Below are 26,554 nucleotides of genomic sequence, written 5' to 3' on the forward strand. Positions count from 1 at the left end.
TCCTGACAGTTACAATTAATTAGTGGAACAAGTTGCCTCCGACACTGGAGATTTTTAAGAAGAGATTGGACTGACACGATTAGATTTGATTTGTCTGAAATACTGTTTTTCGTTTACCGTACACGCCTGTCCAATATCCAACTGCAACTTTCTCCACGTTTAACTGGGTCACCACCGAGTTCTACTGTATGTTTCCGCCATAGCAAAGTGTAGAGGGTTAGAATATTTTCAGCGGAATTATTCTCCATAACATTTAATTAGAGCAAAAAAAAAGTGTCCCTTCGTGGTCCTCTGTGAATGTTGCATCCCTTCCATCTCTGTTCCACAGCAATCGATCTCTCGTGCAATTGTTCCAAATACTGTTTCTCAAAAAATGTATCATGTACAAGGACAATAATGAACATAAGCATCCTGGATAGTTGATTGGTGGGATTACACATAATTGAAAACAGTGAATGGTTGGTAAATCTTTTTCATATCGGGATATGTGATTATATAAAGGTATATTGCTATTAAACAATCAAGAAGGTAAGGGAATTAGGTTTATTGAAAAAAAATTAATTGTAATTGAATATAGATTGTACAATGAAAGTGAGGTATCCAGTTATATTAGATGAAAAATCTGTGATTGTAAACGTAATTGAGAATATGGATGCAAAAACACTTGATCCTGTATGTAATGGATGAGATTTGAGCCAAGGTGGCGCAGTGGTTAAATGCAGCACTGCAGGCTACTGCTAGATCAGCAGTTCAGCGGTTCAAATCTCACCGGCTCAGGGTTGACTCAGCCTTCCATCCTTCCGAGGTGGGTAAAATGAGGACCCAGATTGTTGGGGGCAATATGCTGACTCTCTGTAAACCGCTTAGAGAGGGCTGAAAGCCCTATGAAGCGGTATATAAGTCTATTGCTATTGCTATTGCTATTTTTTTATGTTGTTTTTTTATGTTTAAAAATAAAAACAAATTGCAAAAAAAAATGTTTTCTAATTATATTGTTAAATAACAGCAAGCGACCGACCACTGCAAATGAATTACCGCGGATAGTTTAGCGCCACCTAAGCAATCACTGTAGTCGGTCGGTTCCTGGAAACCGCGCCCGACAGCGCGTGCGCGTTACTCACGCCCCCTTCGGACGATAGCGAGTTCTACGTGACGCCTGCGCAGTTGGGATCGCTTTGGGCTGGCGCCGCCCTCTCGCCATTGGCTGGGCAACAAAAGTTCCGAGCGGCCATTTTAGAGACATTCCTTTTCGGGGAAGGCCACGTTTCTTTCTGCTCGCCCCGCCCCTTGTCACGTGCCGCAGCGGCGGTTGCCGGAGCAGCGTTCGCCCGTGCGGATTGGCTGGCGGCCTTTCCCGCCGTCCCTCGCGACGGAGGCGGACGGGCTCGCCTTTGACGGCAAGCAGGTTGGTCGTTGCTCGCGCTCTTTCCCTGCTCGGTGATGGCGGGGGCCGGGTTGGGGCTGCCGTGGTTGGTGTCCGCCGCCTTGTTGGTGCTGAGTGGGGTGCGAGGTAATGGAGGCTCTGCGGGGGATCTTCTTGTGGCCTCTTTTCCTTTCTCGTCTTCGTTGAGAAGTCCCGGGATTGATCGAGTTTGTGGGGCCTTCCGAGGACCTTCCCTCGTGTGGCCCGCATTTCTTTCTTCTCTCCCGAAGATTTCTTCACCTGGTTTCAGGCAGTTTCCTCAGCCCAGTTTCATTTTGCCCCTCCCCCCGTGAATATAATGAATATAATTCGCAAATAGTCCTAATAATTTGGGATTATGGAGTTTGTAGTCTGTCTGTCTGTCTCTCTCTCTCTCCCCCTCTCCATAAATGTATGTATGTATATTTATATATGTATGTATAGTATGTGTGTATATGTACGTATGTATGTGTGTATATATATATGTATGTGTATGTATGTATGTGCATATATACATATACACACACACACGTGTGTGTGTGTGTGTATTTGTGCTGATAAATAAATAAAGGTAAATACACAAATGTAACAAAGGCAACAGTAAAAATATTGGGTTTCTGTCTGGATGGTCTCTTGTGACGAGCCGAAGCAGTGGGTTTCCTCCCATATTTGGGCATACCAGGGGTTGTGACACTAAATACATACCTATTTCCCTGGCTTAGCTGATAAAGGAGGAGAACCTTGTGGCTTAGTGGTTAACATAACTGCCTAAGATGTAATACAGCACAGGTTCTAATCCCAGTAAGGGTATGGCTAGCTGATGAGAGCTAAATAGCTTGAAATAGATCTATACTAGTCTTCCTTTATTTATTTATCAGCACAAATACAACACAAAATGTAACAAAAGGCTACAGTAAAAATATTGGGTTTCTGTCTGGATGGTCTCTTGTGACGAGCCGATGGACAGAGAATGGAAGTAGTGATCTTCCTCCCATATTTGGGCATACCGGGGGTTGTAACTATAAATATATAAATGTATAAATATAAATGGTAGATATCTGGGGTGTGGGGGTTCGTTAAGGGTAGGAGATGCCTCGCTGAGGTACATATTGTGCTGTAAAATTACTTCATTAGAAAAATTCAAAAAAAATTTTTTTCACTTATCTCGGGTCTAAGCAGGCAAGAAGATAGGTTAAAATGAAGGCAGGAACTATGTAGAAGGCATAGATTTTAAAAAGTTGATTTTATTGTTAATGCGCTGCTCAACATATTTGATCATTTCAAACACTACCCATGAATGCAGTATGAGATCACGAAGCTCAGTTAAGGACTTCAGTTCCTTAAGCGTCTCATTGAATGGCCTACCTTTCCACTTCAAGCTCTAAATCTTTCGATAAAATCATTTTTCTTTCCTGGCAGGTGAAACATGCACAGAACCAGTTATCTCCCCGTCCTATTATACTACCTCAGATGCTGTTATTTCTTCGGAAACCGTCTTTGTTGTTGAGATCTCCCTCACCTGTAAAAATGGAGCACAAGTAAGCGCCTGAATGGGTTTGGTTTTTTTTTACATTTTAAAAGAAAAACAATCTCAAAAATTTGCCACAGATAGAGTAAATTGTGTTATAAATGATTATGATAGGACAGTGAATCTGTCCCATTATGTGCATGGCTTTTGGATTTATGGTAGGTCCCTTCCCATGGACTTCCCATAGTGGACTCCATGCCAGAAAAACTTGTCTCCCCGAACCATTGGCTGGTCTGATTTACTGTAGTCCTAGCTACTGATGTGGGTGGTACATTTCAAAACAAAAAAGAAAAGAAGCCATCTGAGTTATTTTATTGATAGAAAAACTTGAGTCCCTTCTCCACTGGATTTTGTATTCAAGTTAAGCTTGGAGGGCATGCTGGCATTGATCTGATGGCAAGGAATGAGATCTGTCTTTCCTGTTATTTCAGGGTCCTCTTATAGACATTTAAGATTTCAAGATGAGAGATTATATGGATTTCTGTTACTCTGATACCCATCATATTTTTTTTCTGTAGAATGTGGCCCTCTATGCAGATGTCAATGGCAAGCAATTCCCTGTTACACGGGGTCAGGATGTTGGTCGCTATCAGGTAAGAATAAACATGATTCCTGCTAGTCAATATCTAAGATTTTGCAAAATACTTAAATTCAATTTTTGTAGAATTAGTGAAGTTATTAAAATTCTGCCTTGGTTTGCAGTCTTGGTTTCATTATTAAAAATATAAACAGAAGAAATTGTCATATACAAAATCTGGTTCACGGTTTGGTTTTAAAATATGAAATATCTTACAACCTAAAAGGATTGTGATATGAAAATCCTGCAACATATAAGCAAATTGTAGGCAAAATTGGGTTTTGTCTGTGTTGGAAGCAACTTGGAAGTTTGATTAAATAAGTAACATAACAATGGTTAGTCTTTAATAGGATTAACAGCATTTGAGATTAGTGATAAAAGAATAAGTTGTCAATCCTTAAACCATATAGCTTTGAAAAAGAAAGGCAGTGGTTTTGTGCCATAAATGCATGGCCCTAGTTTTGTGGTGGGTCTGATTCTGTGAGTCCCTCCTTCTCTCCATGCTAAAAGAAATTGCCATTCCGAACCATTGGCTAGTTTGGTTTATTATAGCCCTGGCTACTGAAGTGAGTGGTACATCTCTGTTAATGTCTTTGGGTGTGCGTTTGTTTATATACCTGTACTACCAAAAATAGTGTGGCTGATCCTGTATCTTTTTTTGGGGGGGAGGACAGGTTTCCTGGAGCATGGAACATAAGCTGGCTCACTCGGGCACCTACGAGGTGAAGTTTTTTGATGAGGAGTCCTATAGTATCTTGCGCAAGGTGAGATTGCACTGATGGATGGAAGGAAAAGATACAAGTAAATTTTGTAGACTATGTGCAGATTTGTGATCAGTATAGGAATAGGGGAAGCAAATGTTTACATTTTACTATTAAAGTTGGTAGCTTGACTTTTTTTCAGCCGCCGGAAGCCCCATGAATTACAGGTAGTCTGACTTATGACTACGATGTTATTAAGCAAGACATTTCAGTGAATTTTGCCCCATTCTACGACCGTTCTTGCCATGGTTTTTAAGTGAATCACTACAACTGTTAACTTAGTAACATAGTTATTAAGTGACTGGCTTCTCCATTGACTCTGCTTGTCCAAAAGTCACAAAAGATGGTCACATGGCCCCAGGACAGTGCACCTGTCATAAATATGAATCAGTTGCCAAATGTCTGAATTTTGATCGTGTAATCACAGGGATGCTGCCATAGTTGTAAGGTTGTAACTTTGAACAATCACTAAATGGAACTGTTGTAAATTGAGGACTACTTGTAATCTCAAAATGCCTTCTATTATATGGGGAAAAATGACATGGTTCTATGTAAAAATATAAATATTTCCTTTATTAATGATATACCATGGCATGCCTATACACACTCGGAACTGAGACTGAGGCATCTTTCTTAATCAGATGGCCCATGGAAATTAAAATTTAAGAACCAACTCACCTACTTTGACACTGAACTGAAAACACAGTCCTTGTATTCTGTTTCACTGCTAGATGTCTACCATGCTTTCCTCTGCTAATTGTATTCATGTAGTGTCTCCATTGTAAGTAGACAATGATGCTATCAGGAAATTACATCATGGGCCTTTGGTTAATCAATTAAAGCCTTAACTCAGCTGTTAATTCTCTTCCCTCCATCTTAGGCTCAGCGCAACAACGAGGATGTCTCAGAGATCAAACCCCTTTTTACAGTCAGTGTGGATCATCGGGTGAGTGCAGCTTCTGTGGCTATGGAGCTACTATAATAGGTGGCCAATGCAACCAAGTCAGACATTCAATTGAATAAACCAGGCTACTTACAGCAGATGCTACTTTCTGATTACAGTTTGTCTATTCTATGATGGTTTCTTTAGTTAGTTGAACAACTATTTCTATTTAGGACCAGTCCCTTAGCTTATTTATGATCCGGTTACAAAGTTTCAACAGCTGCCTGTCCCATGGCCATGGTGACATTACTTTTTTGGTGCTCAGCAACAAGTCTGCATTTGCAGTGTCAAATAGCCACATGATCACAATTGACCATATTTTTGCCAAAAGCTGGTGTTTACGTCTGGTTTGAGGCAAAAATGTCCAATTGCAACTTGCTGCAAAGAGTTATAACGCTCCCAATTCCCAAGGAGGAGGATTTGATCCAGAGATAGATGCAATAAAAACTATGTATGCTATTAAAATGGAGGGAATGTGATGTAAAAGATATAAAAGGCCAGTTCATAATGAAAACGTAATATATTATTTTTAGTTTAGCAGGGAGTCTAGGGATAGCTACAATTAATGGGGTAGGTAGGTAGGGAAAGGATGTATCGTTTGGTGCATGTTCCCAGAAGTCCAGCCTTTTAAAATGTCTAAGCAGGTTGGATTCAGAATTGAGATTTTGCTGTGTCATAGAAAAGACACAAACAATATAAAAAAGCTTTCTCTATTACCAAGCACAAAATGGCTGCCAGAGGTTATTCTATCTGTATATAAAATGGCTGCCATAATGGGCCACTCATGCATCAGACATTTCATAGCAAACGAGTGAAGTTGAAAAGTTTCTCCCAGATGTGTATACTGCAAGCATGTATGCCAGGCCTGCCCAGAAGGTTCAGTGGTTTTCCCTAGTAGGCTGCATTTGGGGCTTCAGCTTTACTACTCTTTTAAACTTTACCCTGCTGAGTATCGGCAGGTTCCTTTGTGGTCCTTTGTTTTGCTAAGTAATGGAGAAAATGAAGAAAATAGAAAAATGGTACAATTGCAGGGTTGATCTACTTAATTAATCCTCAACTTTAGGCCAGTTTTATTACTTGATTGGGGTTTCTCATACTGCAGGCAGGCCATATCTAGGCATAGTTCCTTATGTTTAAGTGGCATGTCCTGATACAACTCAGCTCTCTGCTGCTTCAGTTTAGTTCCTGGTAGCCCAAATGAGTTGAAAATCATGGTACAGTACCAAGAAAATTTAGTTCCACCATTTCTTATTCTTTCCTTTTAATCATGCTGCTCATTCAATATGTTTTTATTCTTTCCACCTTCCATTTGCAGGGTGCCTGGAGCGGACCATGGGTCTCCACTGAGGTATTGGCAGCATTAATTGGTATTCTGGTATATTATATGGCATTCACTGCAAAGAGCAACATCCAAACATAAAGCACTTCAATAAAAACTCTATACCAACTTCACTGGTTTCTGCCTTTTCTTTAGAAAGTAAAGATTTTCCCCACTGTGTTTTCAAAAATATCCCCGTGTAGCTTGTCAGCATCATTCATTTCCATCTCATATTTTGGTTTGAAGTAGGTCAGAATTATAACAGTGTTAGAGCTGCTTGTAGTCTGATCAAAGTGCATTTGCTGATGATCTTGCCACCTTTTAAAGTAAGTTTTTCTGAGACTCAAACTGTGCCTAAAGTTTAAACAAAGGGCAGAAAAGACCCAATAAAGCAAATGCTTTCCATGGAACTGGAGTCCTGGAAAGAATGTGCATACTTTGCCTAGCTAACGTTCTGAATTGTGGCTGTCTTAATATTGGGGATTGGCTGTGGTGGCTGATTGGCTGAACCGCTCGTGAGTTAAGACCCATTTTCCTTCCCTTAATCCCATTAAGCAACGCATCTCTGGGTGCAGTCATAATTATGCTACAGCTCATTATCTAATGACTACAGCTCTTGGCGTGAGCCACTGCAGCCAGGGTGGGATTATACTGCATTGCTCTAAAATTGTATTCATGCCAGATTATAAAGAATATAAGGATAGCCATGCATTCTAAGTAACATTTACTTACACTGCAGTCCAGTTAGATTTTTAGCTGCTGCAATCTTCATTTGAGCCAGTGTGGAAGTCAAATTCATGTACAATTTTACAGACCATTGAGTAAACTAAAGGAATAATAAATATTGTTTCAAATTTTTCAGGAAAGGTTCATGATGGAATTTGCTACTAATTATAGACCATATTTATTTTTGTCTGTGTGTCTCATCTAATATAGGTTGTCCTTTTTTAGCAACCACAGCCAGGACCAAGGTGGTTAAGTGGTCACTGAATGGGATTGTGTTTATGATCTTCAGCTTTCCTTTGTTTTTCAGAACTGCAGATTGTTACTTTTTCACCCCAATTGTAACTGCGGATAGTTGTTGCTGGGACAGTCACTAAGCAAGGACTTCCTGTAAATGAAACAGGCAATGGGTTCCGTTTTAACATAGAAATAAATTCCAAAAATGGTGATAGGGCTACATGCATAAGAAAGTATGATTGGTGCTTCCTGTAAGGTAGAAGTACATTTGCACCCTAACCAGTTTCCCAAGTACCGGACAGTTTCTATTCCTTCTACTGGGGTGTCACCTGGAGTGAGTGTCACAAGCCCTGAAGTGTTCAATTGATTATTTAAATTGTAGCTCATTTGAAGGCTTCTGTGTTTATTCTGCATTGCCACTGTTTTAAAAGTGGAAATTAGCATGCTTTCTCTGGTATTACAAGGCAGCTTTTTATCCTGGATGTAATTTTTTTATAAAATCTCTATTAAATGGTAGTTTAAATGGTAAGGTGTTGTTTTTTTCTTTCAGAAGAAACTCAGAATTGTGTTTTGAATGCAATACTTTTTCCTTAGTGCAAAATTATTTCAGAGTTTATAGAAGAACAAGATCTGTGTAATACTAAGATGCTGATGTGGTATTGGAGTATCTTCACTGTTCTCTTTTGGTCACTGACCTGTATTTTAAATTGTAAATTTTGCCATTATCTTAAATTACGTTCAACAGCCAAGCAAGGCTTTTGGCTCATCCAGCATATAGCTGGGTGGTACTCTGTCAAGGGCATAATTCAACAAGTTTTGGGGATATATAGCAATAGCAATAGCAGTAGACTTATATACCGCTTCATAGGCCTTCCAGGCCTCTCTAAGCGGTTTACAGAGAGTCAGCATATTGCCCCCAACAACAATCTGGGTCCTCATTTTACCCACCTCGGAAGGATGGAAGGCTGAGTCAACCCTGAGCCGGTGAGATTTGAACCGCTGACCTGCTGATCTAGCAGTAGCCTGCAGTGCTGCATTTTAACCACTGCGCCACCCAATTCATTACCCGAGTCCTTTTTAGGTAAGGTTTGATTGATCCAGACTAAGACTTCATGCATATTTTTTATGATATTGGAAGATATTCAGAAAATGTGAACATGTTTGATGATGGGTTTCAGAAATTATTCCATTGGCTAGTATGTCTCAGAAGTGACCCAATTCACACAGTACATATCCTAAGATATTATTTGGCTTAATTGATTTTGGCTTAATGTAAACTCTGAACTTAACCACTTATAGTCCATGAACTCTGAATCACATCTTAATGTAATTTTAAAAAAACGTTGCTTGTAATTTTAAAAGGTTGCTTGCCTCACATTAATTGCTCAACCCATGTTTATTTAATAAAACATGAGATTCATAATCTCATAAAGCTTTATTAAATAAAATGGGTTGAGCAATTATTGCGAGGCAAGCAATCCTTTGCTGGTTTGCGAATCACAATGCATTTGGGTAGACATTGGTGGTAATGATATTAAGTAGGTGAGGTCAGAACACCTATGAAAAAAGACATAAGATTTTCCATATTTTCCCTGTTTTTGATGGGGAAGAGAGCTTGCAACTGGGAAACTTCAGGTTGCTCAACTTGACAGAATGCAATCGGTAAACCTAGCCATTGGCTGGAGTCACATTGTACCCTAATAATTTTGGGGTTACTTTATGAGTCAGCTTGTCATGTAAACTTGGAAAAATGGATTAATTCCATAAATGGAGCTTCAGTTAACTAAGCTTGCTATACAAGTTAGCTGCTGTGTACTCCGTACTAACATTTTCATCCCTTTTCATTCCTGTTGCTTTTATGGTACAATCTGCCTTCCCACAAACGCCCATTGGCAATGCTGGCTTTCCACATACATGCTTACTGTATATTAGAAATGTTCTACAGCATGAACAGCTTAAGTAGATGGCGCAGTGGTTAAATGCAGCACTGCAGGCTACTTCAGCTGACTGCAGTTCTGCAGTTCGGCTGTTCAAATCTCACCGGCTCAGGGTTGACTCAGCCTTCCATCCTTCCGAGGTGGGTGAAATGAGGACCCGGATTGTTGTTGGGGGCAATATGCTGAGACTAAACCGCTTAGAGAGGGCTGAAAGCCCTATGAAGCGGTATATAAGTCTAACTGCTATTGCTAACTAATTTTACACAGCCAGCACCAGTTTTAAAAGTATTTATGCTGCCAATTTGTGTAACTTGGTTTCAATGAATAAAAACGTTTTTTTTAATTCTTTTTATTGTAACAATGCAATTTCAGCCTCAGGTACAAGGTTTGCTACAAGCTTTCCATTGCAAAACCTCCCTATGCTAAGCTACTGCCTCTTCCTGAGCTGGGAGGGAAGGGCAGTGACATGGTAGAAAATGCAGGAAGGGAGCACTTGGGTCACTTGTGGATTGAGCCTCCAGGGCTCGGACCTCCATCCTGGGAGAAATTTAAAAAATGTAAAATCACAATCACAAAAGAGGAAAGAGAGAAAGAAGAAAGATGTCACAACATCCCAATTTGGGAAGACAGGAAGGGTTCATTGGTCCTGTTGATGGGGATGAGCCTCCTTTTCTTGTGCTCTGCACAGTGTCTGTAGATGAGAATCGGTTCTTTGTGCTTCAGGATGGGATTGGCGTGGACCAAGCTTGGCAAAAGCTTTCCCGTAAGTGAAAGGGGACCAGAGACTTGCACAGTTGCCTTCAATATAGATGGTGCACACATCAGGAAAACAGACTTTACTCCCTAGCAGGCTCCCGATGATAGCAGGCTTGGTGGCCTATTTTGCCCCCTGGTTCTTAAGGCAGGAAGGGATGCTGGGCTTTGTCACACTCTAAATTTGGTGTAGAGAAGAGGGCTCTTTGAGCCCACGGAGTACAAATAGTAAAAGGTCCCAAGTATGTTCAAAGAGCAATCGTCCTATTAATCAAGGAGGAAACAGCTGTGTTTATTCTACTTTCTCCAGTCTGGCCAGGAGACAATGGTGCAGCTTCCCTCGTGTCCTTTCTTACACACTCAAACAGTAGTGACTGAAAGCAGTGGGTTGTAAACCCTGCGGCCATCTGCTGAGCGAGTGCCGTGAGCCAACATTTCTTGGATGGTAATCCAGTTGTCCAAGATACGTCGGCTCCGTTTCTTCATGGTTTTACGGTGGCTCAGGGCCAAGATGTTGACCTCACCAGAAACCCATCTAGCTTCGCTTCCTTCCCTTTCCCTCAAGCACTCCAGCCGGCTCTGCATCATAAACTCGCGGCGTTTCCGTTGCTCACGGGCTCGAATCAAGTGCTGCTTCCGTTCCTCCTTGCTCCAGTAACGTCCCATCTTCATCTCACTGACCGCGTCGTCATCTGTGGTCATGCCGCTGCGTTCCTCGCGGATCTTCATGGCCCTGGCTTTGAGCAGCCGGTCCCTCACCGGTCTCTTGGCCACGTAGCGAGTGCCATCACTACGGACCTTCACTTTCCACTCCATGCGGGGTTCTGCTTTGCTCCCAAGCGAGTCTTTGCAAATGCTGGCTAAGCTCATAGGGCTGATGGGAGCAGGTAGCTCTTCCCGCTGACGTCGACTCAAATAAGGACTGCTTTCCCCAGTTGCCTTGGGGCTGCGCCGCACCCGCTCTTCCCGGCGGAACTTGGGGTGTGGCGGGGAAGGAGGAGCTGTGCGGTTGAGATTGGGGGTCTCGGCCAAGCGACGCAAGGGGCTTTCCAGTAAGGGGGTGCTTCGACAACTTTCTCCAGTGTTGTAGGCACTCGTGCTGTCCTTATCTGAGCGTTCCGGCAGTTCAGTGATGTCGGACAGTTCGTGCTTCTTGGGTTCCCCTTCCAAAGTATACAGCCCTTCCTCCTCAAGCAGCCAGGCCTTCATGCAGCGTTCGCGGAGCTGTTGCATCTTCTGTGCTCGCAAGATGTTGCGGCACTTAAACTCCAGGTGGCGGAGCTCCTCCTCCAGCAGAGCCACCTCGTTGCGGTTGACATCCAGGGCAGCGTTCACTAGCCCTGGTTCATTGCCATTCTCTAGGTGACACTTGAGCTCTAGCAGCTCGCGGTAACGTTCGTACTCTTCATCGGTAAGTCCTGGCATCAGGTCTGTGCCCACAGCACTAGGAAGCTCCCCTGCCAGGAGGGAGTCCATGCTATAATGGAAGTCCCGAGGCTGGAGGCTAGGTCCAAATTTACGCAGGCTGCCTGGTGTGTTGGCGGCACTGGGCGCTTCATCTCCTAGCAGGTCATGTTCAGAGCTCTCCTCGTTGCGGGTACTTTCATCTGTCCGGCCAACTCCACTGTCCAGTTCCTGGCTGTTAGTCAGAGGTGTGGCTGCATCCCCAGGAGGCTTTTCTTGCTGTGGTTCCTCCTAAGGAGAAGAGGGAGAGGGCACCATTCAGGGAAATCTGTTCTAGATTCTGGCCCGGAATTTCCTATGAAACTTTTATGCCAGCCTTACAGACCGCTCTGAGATTTGAATTTGGCAAAGGCTTGAGGGATCAGCGTGGCACAACAAAACCGCGGTCCACTAAAGCGCGCCCGATTAAAGCGCGTCGCTGACGTCATCAGCAGCGCGACAACAACAACCGCAGAGAAAAAAGGGCGCTTTAAAAAGCGCTTTTAAAGCAAGCCGATTCACGTAAAGGTAAGGGTTAGGTTTAGCTTTAGGGTTAGGTTAAGGGTTAAGGTTAGGTTTAGGGTTACGTTAAGCGTTAGGGTTAGGTTTAGGGTTAGGTTAAGGGTTAGGTTTAGCGTTAGGTTAAGGGTTAGGTTTAGGGTTAGGTTTGGGGGGGTTAGGTTTAGGTTTACGCGTTAATTTTAGCTTTACCGCTCACAGCGTGCTTTTTTCGTCGCACTGTGATGACGTCAGGTACGCGGTTTCGTCGAGCGCGCTTTAGTCGACCGTGGTTTTGTGGTGGAACCAGGGATCAGTTGTACCTTCCCAATTAACTGGAAAATGGATGAAAGATTTAACTCCCTTTACCAAGCTATGGACAACCACAAAAGCATTGCCGTGGCTTTCTCCGTATTCATCTCCTCTCTTGACTACAAAGGCTTCTCTGCCCCTTTCATCTCGCAGCAAAAAGAGATGAATGACAAAAAGAGTCCATTAGGCAAGTCCTTGGCTGAAATTAATGCAGCTCTGGGCCCATTTTAGTCTTCCACGATCTATTTTGCATTTAGTTAAGTCAGATGGGAAATTGTGCTTTGGGAGATAATCAATTCCCCACTGCATCCTATGATCTATACACCACTGGGGTGACCTCACGTACTCAAAACTCCATATACATCTGAGTCGCTTCCCTTCACGTATCCTAACAATGTAAGTATTACTGTATACGAGTGGGTATACAGGCGGCAATTATGATTGTCATGGCAACTCTATACGTTCTCAAACAATCTGGAGTCAGGTTTTATTGTTGGCCTACTACAAATCCTCCAACCGTCTGCCAGAAGATCTCAAGCTCCCTTTTTTGTGTACCAGTCAAAGAGCAAACAAGTGGAAGTGAGCAGAATTGATAATGCTGCTGGCCCTTTTCATAAGTTGAAAAAAAGGGGATGATCAAATCCCTATAGAAAAGATATTCAGCTAGCTTTGCTCTGTGGAGGCAAGGGAGCAGAACCTTACCGTGAATTAGTTACCGTAACTTCTACTTCTAAACCACTTACCTGCTGGTCTGGGGGAGAAAGCAGCCGTTGCGGTTTTATTCCAGCTTCGTGGTCAGAACCAAAGTCATCTAAGAAATCCTCACGGTCACTGTCCTTCCAACGTTTGGACAGCTGGAATGGTGAACACAGTCAGAATGAAAAAGGCCAGGAATTCCAGTTTCTATTTTCCATCCCAGGTTCTTTCAAGGTGCCCAATCTTCATCAGCTTGATTATTTGCTACTAGCCTGTACTCTAGTAGCTACTAAGAACAACCAATACAGAAACATATTTTACCCAAATTGTATGATGCATTTAATTTCTAAGCTCATTTCATTTTCAAGCACTTGTGAAATTCGCTTATTAAAGGTTTTTTTTCTCTCTCTCTCTCTTCAAGTCGGGCAAGTACTACAATTCACACTAAGAATAAAACCAGAGGTTTTTCCTTGTCAAATGCACTTTCCAAAAACTGCATCAGGACAGTTGACAATTGAAATCTAAATTCAAATTCTTTTTATTATTTGCACTTAGGCCCCCGTGCACCAAAGTTTGTGTAGACAAGATCATACTCGGGCTTTGAGTGGTATGCTATGGATTGTTCTCCAAACACGTAAAGGGCAGAACGAATAAATGAGGCTGGTCTACGTCAAAGGATAAATCTAATTTAATTTAAATGCTATCGATTATGTGCAATTAATCTGCTAGCTCCCCAACTATTCAATAATTTCCCCATGGTTTGTCATCATTTATTCAGAAATAAATTTTGAAGAATGTCCATGTAACAAGTTATCTTGCCAAATTAGCTTTTTAGTTTGGGATTAGCTAACTTGTTTAGCAGGCAGTTTAAACAGGGATAAGTAGTAAGTCTTACTTCTAGCAAAAGATTTGATTAACTGTTCCATGGGATTCTGATGACCAAATCAATGAAATGTGCGCTGGATGGCTTGACAGGTGAAATGGGCATGTTGCTAGTTTTAGAATTGTGCTCATCAATGGTTTCTCATCAAAAGAGATCTGGAGAGTACCCATATGTACTCCGAACAACTGTTTTTAGTGAGTAGATGGCAGAAACAGTGCTTTCGCAGCTGTTTGTAATCAGCTGGGAGTCATGCTCTGAGCTATAAATGCAGCCTTTCATGGACTCAAGGCTCAACTAAACCTATTTTTTAAAATCACTTTGGAACTTTCCCCCCTCTTTATTGTTTCAATCAGAGATTTTAAAAAAAATTGGAACTGCAAGTTTGCCAGTCATTGGGTGATTTCTCTTTGATCCTTTTAAAAAAGAAAAAAAAATGTGTTTCCAGCTTTGTAAGATTTTTAACTTTTGCTGTTTTTTGCAATACACAGGAAAGGGGGTGATTATCAAGTTGGTTTTGGCAGGATTTTAAATACTAAGGCTTTGGAGGAAATTGATTTAAGGAAAGACTTTGAAGATAATTGGAAAAATCCTCTGGCATGGGAAAAAATTGTCTTGTTTAAATTTCAAGATGAATATGGGATTGAAGGTTGATGAATAGAGAGCAGACAATGGCTACTTTAAAAGAAATGTTTGTTCTGTGGATTCAAGATGAGGTTTTTAACCCTATACCGGAATCAAAAGTTCTAGAAAGACAAAACAAGTTCCTTTGAAAATAACCAAACTGGATCTTACAATGGACTTAAAATTATAGCTTATAAAAATAAAAAAGAGATGGAAATATTAGACTTAGAAATGAAATTGGATGATCATATATGAATTTTAAAAGATGTACAAATAATATATCAAAAGAGCGATCTCTTTTAAATTAAAATATATGAGACCTACTGGAATTATGATATGGAAATTATAAATGGACTTGGATAAAGATGACAAGAATTTCAAAATAACAGGTAAAAATAGTTCAAGAAAACAGAATTTTATCTATGATAACTAAGAATGGGCAGTTGGAAGGAGAAAAAAATATTAAAAATTGGTTTATTTGAGTATGGATAAATGAATTGCCATCTCTGGTGATGCTTAATGATCACAAGAGCCAAGGTGGCGCAGTGGTTAAATGCAGCACTGCAGGCTACTGCTAGATCAGCAGGTCAGCGGTTCAAATCTCACCGGCTCAGGGTTGACTCAGCCTTCCATCCTTCCGAGGTGGGTAAAATGAGGACCCAGATTGTTGGGGGCAATATGCTGACTCTCTGTAAACCGCTTAGAGAGGCCTGAAAGGCCTATGAAGCGGTATATAAGTCTACTGCTATTGCTATTATCTTGATCGGACTGGAGTTTTTTTGGGGGGGGAGGATGCTTAGGTGTAATGGATTAGTTTACAACATCTACATTATTATTTTTGATATGGAAATTAGGGTTTTATGATTTCTGGTAATATTAAATACTGTATTTTTCAGAGTATAAGATGCACCTTCTTCCCTCAAAAAAGAGGCTAAAAATTCTGATTTTTATTTTTTTTGCAATTTTTTGTTAGTCGAGATTAGATTTTGATTATTAAAGAGAAGGATGGGGGGGGGTTTAAATTAAATGGAAATGGGGACTATATGCTTTTAGGTATTTCTGCTAATTTTTACTGGACCGTTTTTGATTAATAAGAATAACTGAAGATTTACAGATGAGTTTATTAAAAACAGGGTGAGGTATGAAATGAAGATGTATTTGGCTATATTTTAAGACAGTGTTTCTCAACCTTGTCAACTTGAAGATGTCTGGACTTCAACTCCCAGAATCCCCCAGCCAGCATTCGCTGGCTGGGGAATTCTGGGAGTTGAAGTTCAGACATCTTCAAGTTGACAAGGTTGAGAAACACTGTTTTAAGAGACAGTGGTAAGTTAATAATGTTGAATATATTTGCTGGAAATGAATGAGGGAGTAACTTTTTCTTACTACTTCCTTTCAGGAGCATTTTTCTTCTGTTTTTAATATTTTTCTGTTTCTTTTCATAAATGTGGTTTTGCATTAGGTTCTTGTATTAGATTTGTCTGTTTAATATAATTCTTAATACAAATGAAAACATTACAGTCGTGTAGATGCAATATTAAGGACATGCAAACCTTGTTTCATTGATGGAAGCCCCTTCGTAAGAATGCATGATAGTTATAATATGTATTATAAAAATATTTTTTAAATAAATACAATTTGTAAGATGAATTGTTCAGTATCTCATGTGCTAAATTTGTTTCCAGCAATTGAACAAAGGTGTGGGAAACGGAACTAAAATGACTGGGGACAGGGCAGAAAGGAAATTGCAGGAGAAATGTGAATTGCAGAAGCAAGTCCAGGATTGGGAGAATTAGGAATTCTTCTCCTGTGCAGATCCCACCCGCCAACCTCCACTTATTATTATAAAATAAGTACAGATCTGGGGATCTCTTCCACTCTGTTTTCAGTCCAAGTCAACGGGAAGTGAGATCTCCTTTCCCCAGTGTTCCATAAGGTAAAGCTAAAGGTTCCCCTTGCACATATGTGTCAGGCCTGCAATTATATTTCTTTTAGAATTTTGGCCTGCCACACTTTCTCTTATTTCATTATGCTGTTTCAATAGTATAGTTGATGGGAGGGGGGAATAGACAGGAGTAGGATTGTGGAATGTATTGTTGTCATTCTTTTCTAGAAGACCAAGGTCATCTCTTGTCTCCGCACTTTTACACCTGACCGGAAGCAGCTGGGAGGAGACGCCAACGTGGAAGAAGAAGATTGGACCATGTGATGGATTGTGGGTGTGGGGACAAGATCATGAACTTTTAACTGGGTGGGATTCTGATGAAATTTCCACATTTGGGATTCCACAGCAATGTGCTAAGATGTCGGCTTTATTAAATTGGAACTTTAAGGATTGTTTTGCCTTGGACTCTGATTTAATTCTACATGATACTTGGAACGCTGACAATATGTGCTAGTCTTTCCTGACTATAAGGAGTGGTGCTCATGTCCATTTCAAAGCCGAAGAGCCAGTGCTGTCCGAAGATGTCTCCATGGTCATGTGGCTGGCATGACTAAAAACTGAAGGCGCACGGAACACTGTTACCTTCCCACCAAAGGTGGTCTCTATTTTTCTACTTGCATTTTTACAGGCTTTCGAACTGCTAGGTTGGCAGAAGCTGGGATAATTAACGGGAGCTCGCTCTTACGCGACACTAGGGATTTGAACTGCCAAACTGCCGACCTTTCTGATCGACAAGCTCATAGAAGTGACCAAATGGGAAGGTGTACAGAAACTCTTTTCTTCCCTCACTATACTCTGAAGAGCTCTTGATCTCACATACGCCACTCTGTTCCACACAGCCAAAGCAGCTGTCATGATTGTGTGACCAGGGGATGGCCAAAACTCTGAGGAACTGTTGTAAGTACCCTTCATTTGGTAGCATTGTTACTTCAAATACCATGGTAGCTGAATGAATGGATGTTAAGGGAGGACTATGTGTGTTCTAAGCTCTGGCTCCCTTGTGCATACACTGCATGTGTTCTCCAGCTGAGTTACAACCCGGCTCCCTTACTTCCCCATTTCTTTTAGCTGTGAGCTGCATCTAAGCGCTTCCCACCTCAGTCTCAGGCCTAGCCAGCAGCAGAGAAATGTTTGTTCGCTCCTCCTGGGTAAGAATTGCTACAGCCTCCTCTCGGTTTTGGACCTCCATGCCATTAATCTAAAAGTGAAGAAAATGTATTTTAAAAAAAAGCACAAGTTGATGGCTGAACGAATACATCAGGAAGAGAGTACAGCCAGCCTCCCCAGACTGAATCTTCTTGTTTTATTTTGGATTACGATCTGCAACATTTCAAGCCAACAAGCCAATGTTGTGCTGACTGGGTATGACGGGAGTTATAGTCTACTATGAGTTGGAGAGGGCTATATTAAGCTGCCCTTTTAAAAATCCACAGCACCCTCCCTCCAAATTAGTTCCCTTAATGTTCACCTGGATAATGCGGTCACCTTCTCGAATCCGTCCATCCTTGGCTGCAATGCTATTAGGACTGACCTAGTAAGAAGAGAAATCACATTAGGAGAACTATTAGGGCTTTTAGCAATAGCAATAGCAGTTAGACTTATATACCGCTTCATAGGGCTTTCGGCCCTCTCTAAGCGGTTTACAGAGTCAGCATATCGCCCCCACAGTCTGGGTCCTCATTTCACCCACCTCGGAAGGATGGAAGGCTGAGTCAACCTTGAGCCGGTGAGATTTGAACCGCTGAACTGCAGATAGCAGTCAGCTGAAGTGGCCTGCAGTACTGCACCCTAACCACTGCGCCACCTCGGCTCTTCTGTGGGTTGGTGGGTTAGCTTTCTGTGGGTTGGTAAGGTTAGTCAGTGAGAACTGATTAACCTCGAATCTGGGCTGGGTAGCCAGCAGCCGTTCATGTGTTACTGGAATGTAATGTAAATGCAATTTTTCACCATGGTCCATTTCTAGCAACACCTAGATACCCATCTAGAGGCCCATAGGTAGCTAATCCCCATTTTAAGTACTGAGCAAAGAACCAAGGAACTCCCAGCATCCTAACATGGCCAAGTGGCCTGCTTTAAAAAAGATAATGTCCCTTGAAGTACATTGGTCTTTTATCTGTATGTTTTCCTTTCCAGAAGAGGTCAAAAGATAAGGGATCATAAATATAGAAAGTGGCCCTATGCATTCTTCCAGGTGTATTGGCATCCTCCATTAGGCAATGTTTCTTTCTCTTTTTTTTTAACCCGTAACTAACTCTCCCAATTCCAACAAATGCCAAAGATCCTTTTTTTCTATCTTGACTTAGTTCTTATTACTTGATACCTCTATTTTTATTGTGTAGAACTGAGGACCCTGACAGACAGAGTTGGAAGGGACCTTGTAGGTCATCTAGTCCAACCCACCCGCCCAATCAGAGACCCTACACTATTTCTGACAAATGGCAGTCCAGTCTCTTCTTGAAGGCTTCCAGTGATGAAGCTCCCACAGCTTCCGAAGGCAACTTCTGTTCCATTGATTGATTGCTCTTACTGTCAGAAAATTTCTCCTTATTTCCAGGTTGAATCTCTCCTTGTTCAGTTTCCACCCATTATTCCTTGTTTGTCCTTCAGGTACTTTGGAAAATAGTTTGACCCCCTCCTCTCTGTGGCAGCCCCTCAAATAGGAACATGTCCCCCCTGGTCCTTCTCTTCACTACACTAGCCATGCCCACTTCCTGCAACCTTTCATTGTATGGTTTAGTTTCCAGTCCCCTAATCATCTTGGTTGCTCTTCTCTGCACTCTTTCTAGAGTCTCAACATCTTTTTCTATAGTGTGGTGATCAAAACTGGATGCAGTATTCTAGATGTGGTCTTTCTAAAACTTTATAGAGTACCTCACTTGATCTTAATTGTATCCCTCTGCTGGTGCAATTTAGGATTGCATTGGCTTTTTTTGGCTGCCGTTGCACACTGTTAGCTCATATTTAGTTGGTTGTCCCCTAAGACAAGATCCCTCTCATCGCTACTGCTATTAAGCCTGGTTTCACCCAGTCTATATGTTTACATTTGGCTTTTCTTGCCGAAGTGCAATGTTGTAACATAAGTGTAGGCATGCATAGCTATGCTGGAAGACGTATACAACAGCAGTAATCATTCACCATAAAGTCAGTAATACAAACTGCTGACTCTGAAGCATTAAGTAGGGCAGAGGTCACAACCTGTTAACTCTCAGCACTAAGTAGGGGGTCAAAAGTTTGCATGCTGACTCTGCAGTATTAACTAGGGGTCAGAAGTTTGCATGCTAGTAAAAGATTTATTTGCTGACTATGGACATTCTCTAGGTTCAGAGGTCTACATGGAAGTAAATGAGTTACCATATACCATAGACTTGTACAACCATGATTGGGCCACATAGACCATGTGACTCCACCCCTTCCTTTGTGTATGCTCAATAAAAGAGTCATCCAGACTATGCTCTGGGTCGGCTCATCCCGAGAGAAGACTCGTGTCCATGTCTTCCTTCATCATTGGCCTCATGGGCAACCCGCGGAGAAATCGCAGTGCAAGACTTTACTTTTCTGTACATTGAGTGTCATTTTGTTAGATAGGCCCCAGTGTTCAAGTTTGTCAAGATCCATCTGGATCTTGAGTCTATCATCTAGGGCAGTGGTCTCCAACCTTGGCAACTTTAAGACCTGTGGACTTCAACTCCCAGAGTTGAAGCTGGCTGAGGAACTCTAGGAGTTGAAGTCCACAAGTCTTAAAGTTGCCAAGGTTGGAGACCACTGATCTAGGGTGTTGGCTATTCCTGTCAGCTTAGTATCATCCACAAATTTGGTAAGTTCTCCTTCTATTCCTTCATGGAAGTCGTTTATGAAAATATAGAAGAGTATTGAGCCTAAGACAGAACCTTGTGGTACCTCTCTGCTTACTTCCCACAACATGAGGTTAGAAACAATAGGAGAAAATCCAGGTTCCAGAGAGTTCCCGATGGAGAAATGGCAGACTAACACACCTTCGTATTATGGGGACAATCTGAGAGATTGTCAACTAGACAATGAGCCCAGACCTAGAGAATTTTTGTGGACAAAAAAAAGTTGTGAGAATGCCCACCTGTGCTCCAGATCAAGCTCAAGTGTCTCAAGTGGAGTCTGCTAAAGAACATTGAGTTCACCAACTCTACTTTCTAGAGCACATGGGGGGGGGGATTGTAAATTCTAGAGATATCTTGAAAGCAGAATACATAAACTACTTGGTGAGTGTATCTCCAACACAACGGATTAAAATAAAAAGTACAGAAATAATTATATGGAATTCAAAATAATTAATAGCAAAATATTTGCCAAGAGTACTAACTAAGAAAGTTTTAAATGAACTAAGGGGATAGCTGAATTTGGAATATTGTTTGTCAAAGTACTTTTGAACTAACTAACTAAATAATACATACCTCAATGGAAAAGAAGATTATTTAAATATCTTAAGGAGGAGAATACCGTAAGTTGATTTTGTTAAATGACTGCAGAATGATTTAATTTTCAATGATTTTCATATGCACAATTGGGAAAAAGAATGTAGATAGAAAGGTAACTGGAATTGAACAACATAAGACAGTATTTGAAATTAAACTTGTACAAATGATGAATATGTGATTGCTAAAATGTATAAATTTTCTGAGGTTTAAAATAGAAGTAAAAGTTAAAGACTCATGATAATATGGGCTAAAAATGTTGGTTATAGTTTATAGATGGATGAATGGGAGAGAATATGGTTAAAAGAATTGAAATTCACAGTGTGTTATAGCTTAAGAGGATTTTTATAAAATGATGTAGTACTGATATAGGACTCCGTAGAAATTTCCTAAAATATATAAAAGTACTTCTAGTCAATTTGGGAAATGTGAAAAACATTTAACTTACCATGCATAATGAATGTGAAAAAGAAAAAGGATACTGGACACAAATACATATGATGATACAAAATGTTTTAAAGATCAATATTCCGATGAAACTATTTTTTTTTAATTGAGAGTTATGGATGACCAATTGGAAAAGACTGAGAGAAGATTGGTTTTGCATATGGTAACTGAAGAAAGACTATTGTATGCACAACATTGGAGAAATACTGAAATACTCACAACAGAAGAATTGTATACAATATACAATACAATACAATTGTGAAGATGGCAGAATTTGTCGAAATGGCAAAATTGACCTGTTTGATCAGGGATAAAACAATAGTACTATTATAAAAGATGGAAACATTCATGGACTTTTTGGCTGAAAATTAAACAAAATGAAATGAGGAATTTTTAAAAAAAAATTCCTGACTAAAGTTGGGATGAATAGAGGATAGAGAGCAGCCATTTAATGTAACCTTTGAGAGGGAGAAGAGGAAATATGGTTGTTTGTAATGGCTGTAATGAAGATCACACATTGCTTCGGTAGTTATCAATTTATTTATTTTCTTTATCTGTAGTGGCTTCCCATTTTATCTTTTATCTTTTTATTTTTTTTTCTTTGCTTTCCTTTATGTTTCATGTTTATCTTTTATTCATATAAACATAATCAATAAAAATGAGACACACACACACATAATATGCTGGTCTTGTTGTATTCGGGTCTTTTCCCGTGTAAGATTGAGATTGTCTTGGCAACATTTCAGCGAGGTCTCACTCGCTATCTTCAGGCTGGGTTTTGGGCTTAAAGTGTGATTGGAGCTGCCGACGGCAGTTTAAGCCCAAAGCCATATGCTCAGTATGGATGTGGTGGGACAATGTGTGCCTTGAAGATAAATGACTTGCAAATCCAATCTCTATCCTAAAGATATATTTATATCAAGTTCAACTGTTGGAGGAAACAAGCAAGAAAAAAAATTTCCACAGTGCACTAGAGATGCTACTGTGGTACTTCAAAGAGTATTGATTTTTTTTTATTGATTTATGTCCATTTACAATGAGGCTGCTGGTATGGAATGCTACAAATTGAATAGCTGTTGGATTTCAATCAAAAAATGTTCCTGGAATGTTGATTTGTGGCAAAACTAGAGATGACATTGAAAACCATAATATGATTTTTTTTTAAAGATTGGAAATAACAACTGCATGATGGTCCTGTGGAAAATAAGAGAAAGCAAGTCATAATCCCAAAGAAAATCTGCAACCAAACTGAAGTAATTAATCTGGGTTGCACTAATCAGAATGACCACTAAATGACAGCAAAGGGTTACAATGGTCCGTGTCTCCTTTCTGCCGTCTAGTGGTCATCTGAAGTTTTGCAGCTCTTTAGGATTTAGTAATCCTGAACAGACACGGAATTGCTATTTCATTAAGAAGGAAGCCTCTACAAAATGTACACATTTCTCCTTCCTCAATGAAAATAGTTTAGATTTCCTCCTAACCTCAACTTAAGAGTCTGAGCTTCTGCTCAATAGTAACCACCTTCATACACAAACACACACGGAACTCCTACAGAAAATGAATACTTCTTGCTGTTGAAGCAAGAGCACAAAACCAGGAGCTCTCGTCAGTTCTCATATACATTGAATCCCCACATGTAGCTCTCTCTTTCCCCCATTTAGCCTAAACTACCGCGTCCCTTTGAACACTGTCCCTGACCTCACCTCTCCAACGTAAATGCCTACATCGTCCTCATCGTCAGTTCGATAACAAACCATCAGGCCCAACTTATCCCGGTGACTGGATTTGTACAGCTCCACCTCCTGCAAGACAGAAAGAAACGAAGATCACCCAGTGTAGCAAATCTATTTATTTATTTATTTATTTATTTATTTATTTATTTATTTATTTATTTATTTATTTATTTATTTATTTATTTATTTATTTATTTATTAGACTTATATACCGCTTCATAGGGCTTTCAGCCCTCTCTAAGCGGTTGACAATTATTTTAGCAAATTGAGTCAGCAACTTGCCCCCACAGTCCGGGTCCACATTTCACCCACCTCAGAAGGATGGAAGGCTGAGTCGACCTTGAGCCGGTGAGATTTGAACCGCTGAACTGCACATCACAGTCAGCTAAAGTGGCCTGCAGTACTGCACCCTAACCACTGCGCCACCTCAGCTCTTAGATGCCCTGGGACAGAAGGTTCCTTCTGTAAGAACGTAGTCCGGTTCTTAATACTTCATGGAGTCAGCAGACTAGAAGTTCCAGATCTCATTGAATTGGGTTCGTTTGGCTGACTTTCCTCCATATATACTCAAAAAAATAATCAAAGTTTTGGTCTTCTTCAGGCATTGTTTTTCTTTAAAAAAATCTCACCGACCCATAAGATAGAAGTAGATGGACAACTCGTGAGCTGCCTGCAGCTCTAAACTCTCCGAGAATTCTCAAGTTTTGTTGCCAAAATTTAGTGATGTGCTTATCTGGTCCTCCAATAAACATAGTGCAAATTAGGAGCATCCAAGCAACTAAAAGACTTCTTCCTTTACTAGCTAGCCCAGTGTTTCTCAACCTTGGCAACTTGAAGATGTCCGGACTTCAACTCCCAGAATTCCCCAGCCAGCGAATGCTGGCTGGGGAATTCTGGGAGTTGAAGTCCGGACATCTTCAAGTTGCCAAGGTTGAGAAACACTGAGCTAGCCTTTGACATATGCCCACAATTGGGACCAGAATTTTTATTCCTAAGCAAAGCAGTTGTTAAGTGAGTCAAGCCTGGCTATTTTGCCATGGTTATTAGCAAATCATTGCAGTTTTTAAGTGAATCATGTGATCCAGTGGTGACATTTAATTTTTTTTTACTACCATTTCTATGGGTGTGGCTTGGTAGGCATAGCAGGGGAAGGATACTGCAAAATCTCCATCCCTACCTCACTCTGAGGCCAGCCAGAGGTGGTATTTGCCGGTTCTCCAAACTATTCAAAATTTTTGCTACCGGTTCTCCAGAACCTGTCAGAACTTGCTGGATTTCAGCCCTGATGTGATCATTAAGCGAACCCAGTTTCCTCCATTGATTTTGCTTATTGGAAGCTGGCGTGGGAAGGTCAGAAACGGTGATCATATTGGCCCTGGGTAATTGCAATCATGCTAAATAAATGTTGGTTGCCAAGCATCCAAATTTTGGTCAAGTGACCATGGGTCATAAGTGCAAGGGCAGTTCATGAGTCTTTTTTTTCAGTGCCACTGTATCTTTGAACAGTCGCTAAATGGTTACATATCTGTTGTGGCCCAGCAGGAGTCGTTGGAGCTGTCACCAGACTCCGACAGCGAGGGGCCCTATGAGTTGGCCCTGGAGGATGTGGAGGACCCTGGACAGGGTACCAACTCCGAGCAGGGCGCAGAGAGACTGGTTGGCCACAAGGTGGCGCCTGAGCCTTGGATCAGTGGGGAGGAGACAAGGGAGAGTGATCAGGAAACCAACAGTGAGTTGTTCCGGGATGCACGCCGTCGAACGGCTACTCGTCAAGAACAATTACGTAATTACAGGAGGTAATTACGCTCAGCTGATGGTCATTAGGCTCCTCTCCAGACTATAAAAAGGACTGCTTGTGCCATGCCCTTCTTGCAGAAGTCAACGCTTTGACTAAAGAGAAACTAACTTGGCAGGTTGGATTGCTGCCAGAATTTGTTTGAATTGTTGCCAAGGTTTGTCGGACTTGCTGCCAAGGTCGTTATCTGTTTGTTTACTTGGCTTTCAGCCACCGAGAGTCTGGTCTTGCTATTAAAGGACATTCTCATTAAGCATGTCTCGGCTTTCGTTACTGGACGGAGGAGGGGGGCAGAACACATATCTACCTGTATTTTGCTTTAAAAAAAAAACACCTCCAAAATGAAAGGATACCTCTGCATTTTTGGACATTCACTTATAGATCTTTGAACTCAAAATATTTTTTTTTAAATGTGGGCTTTCCAGCCACTCCCTTCCAGTGACTTAGATATGGATAAATAAGGCTCATTTCACACAAGCATATTCAGCACCTGATGGCTGTGATCTCAGCTGAGTATTTAAGAATGAATGTGTGAATAATAAAGCCACCATCTTTGTGTCACCTCAGAGGCACTGTTTTTCAGAGGCATTCAGTGGGCCATCAACAGGGAAACTATTAAGTACCAGCATTACATACGGAAGTTAGATTAAGAGATTAAATGTTCTATCATGTTTCATGTTGTTAATCAAACATAGAGGTTGCTAAAAGCACACAGTGATTATTAAGTGAACCCATTTTCACCAATGGGTGTTTTTTTTTTGCCAGAAATTGGAAATTAACATCAAAACCTGCCAAAAATCACCATCACATGACTCAGGAACATTGCAAATGGCCATAAATAAGAAGAGCCGAGGTGGCGCAGTGGTTAGGGTGCAGTACTGCAGGCCACTTCAGCTGACTGTTATCTGCAGTTCAGCGGTTCTAATCTCACCGGCTCAAGGTTGACTCCACCTTCCATCTTTCCGAGGTGGGTGAAATGAGGACCCGGACTGTGGGGGGCGATATGCTGATTCTGTAAACCGCTTAGAGAGGGCTGTAAGCCCTATGAAGCGGTATAGAGCCAAGGTGGCGCAGTGGTTAAATGCAGCACTGCAGGCTACTGCTAGATCAGCAGGTCAGCGGTTCAAATCTCACCGGCTCAGGGTTGACTCAGCCTTCCATCCTTCCGAGGTGGGTAAAATGAGGACCCAGATTGTTGGGGGCAATATGCTGACTCTCTGTAAACCGCTTAGAGAGGCCTGAAAGGCCTATGAAGCGGTATATAAGTCTACTGCTATTGCTACTGCTATATAAGTCTAACTGCTATTGCTATTGCTATAAACGTGAGCCAGTTGCCAAGGGCGCAACATGTGATCACATGACCATGGTATTGGGGGGGTGGGGGCATGTAGCCATTGAAACTTCAAAAACGGGTTTTAAGCAGCTCTGGGGAAGTCCACAAATATGAATGGTGGCTAAGCAATTGGTTGTTACGTGAGGACTACCCACAAGGAGGATCTGCCACAAAATGTTTCAGTACATCTCCCTCCAAAAAGAGGGAGGAGCCATGTTTAAAAT

General features: G+C 41.3%; 2 protein-coding genes and 1 non-coding gene across 3 annotated transcripts in view; 2 read left to right on the top strand and 1 right to left on the bottom strand.

The window, feature by feature from the left end:
* Window positions 1-1,350: 1,350 nt before the first annotated feature.
* SSR4 (signal sequence receptor subunit 4) lies at window positions 1,351-6,663 on the top strand. Its single transcript, XM_087710885.1, has 6 exons — window positions 1,351-1,510; window positions 2,822-2,940; window positions 3,449-3,523; window positions 4,182-4,271; window positions 5,149-5,214; window positions 6,527-6,663. The coding sequence occupies exons 1-6, from the start codon at window positions 1,441-1,443 to the stop codon at window positions 6,629-6,631; spliced, it is 525 nt and encodes a 174-aa protein (XP_087567011.1). The 5' UTR covers window positions 1,351-1,440; the 3' UTR covers window positions 6,632-6,663.
* Window positions 3,069-3,206, top strand: LOC148048362 (small nucleolar RNA SNORA42/SNORA80 family). Its single transcript, XR_015696181.1, has one exon. It is a non-coding gene; the product is annotated as a small nucleolar RNA SNORA42/SNORA80 family (small nucleolar RNA).
* A 3,102-nt stretch (window positions 6,664-9,765) lies between the features above and the next one.
* PDZD4 (PDZ domain containing 4) overlaps window positions 9,766-26,554 on the bottom strand; it is a 37,005-nt gene continuing 20,216 nt past the window's right edge. Inside the window, exons 4-8 of the mRNA XM_087710886.1 lie at window positions 23,173-23,271; window positions 18,046-18,108; window positions 17,674-17,775; window positions 13,176-13,286; window positions 9,766-11,874 (exon numbers count right to left, since the gene is read on the bottom strand). Coding sequence (XP_087567012.1) covers window positions 10,540-11,874; window positions 13,176-13,286; window positions 17,674-17,775; window positions 18,046-18,108; window positions 23,173-23,271 — 1,710 coding nt within the window. The 3' untranslated portion in view covers window positions 9,766-10,539. The remainder of the gene's footprint in view (window positions 11,875-13,175; window positions 13,287-17,673; window positions 17,776-18,045; window positions 18,109-23,172; window positions 23,272-26,554) is intronic.

Source organism: Thamnophis sirtalis, unplaced genomic scaffold, assembly GCF_051295495.1.
Source record: "Thamnophis sirtalis isolate CommonGarterSnake01/CBP01778 unplaced genomic scaffold, rThaSir2_p1.2 scaffold_3, whole genome shotgun sequence".
Lineage (NCBI taxonomy): Eukaryota > Metazoa > Chordata > Lepidosauria > Squamata > Natricidae > Thamnophis > Thamnophis sirtalis.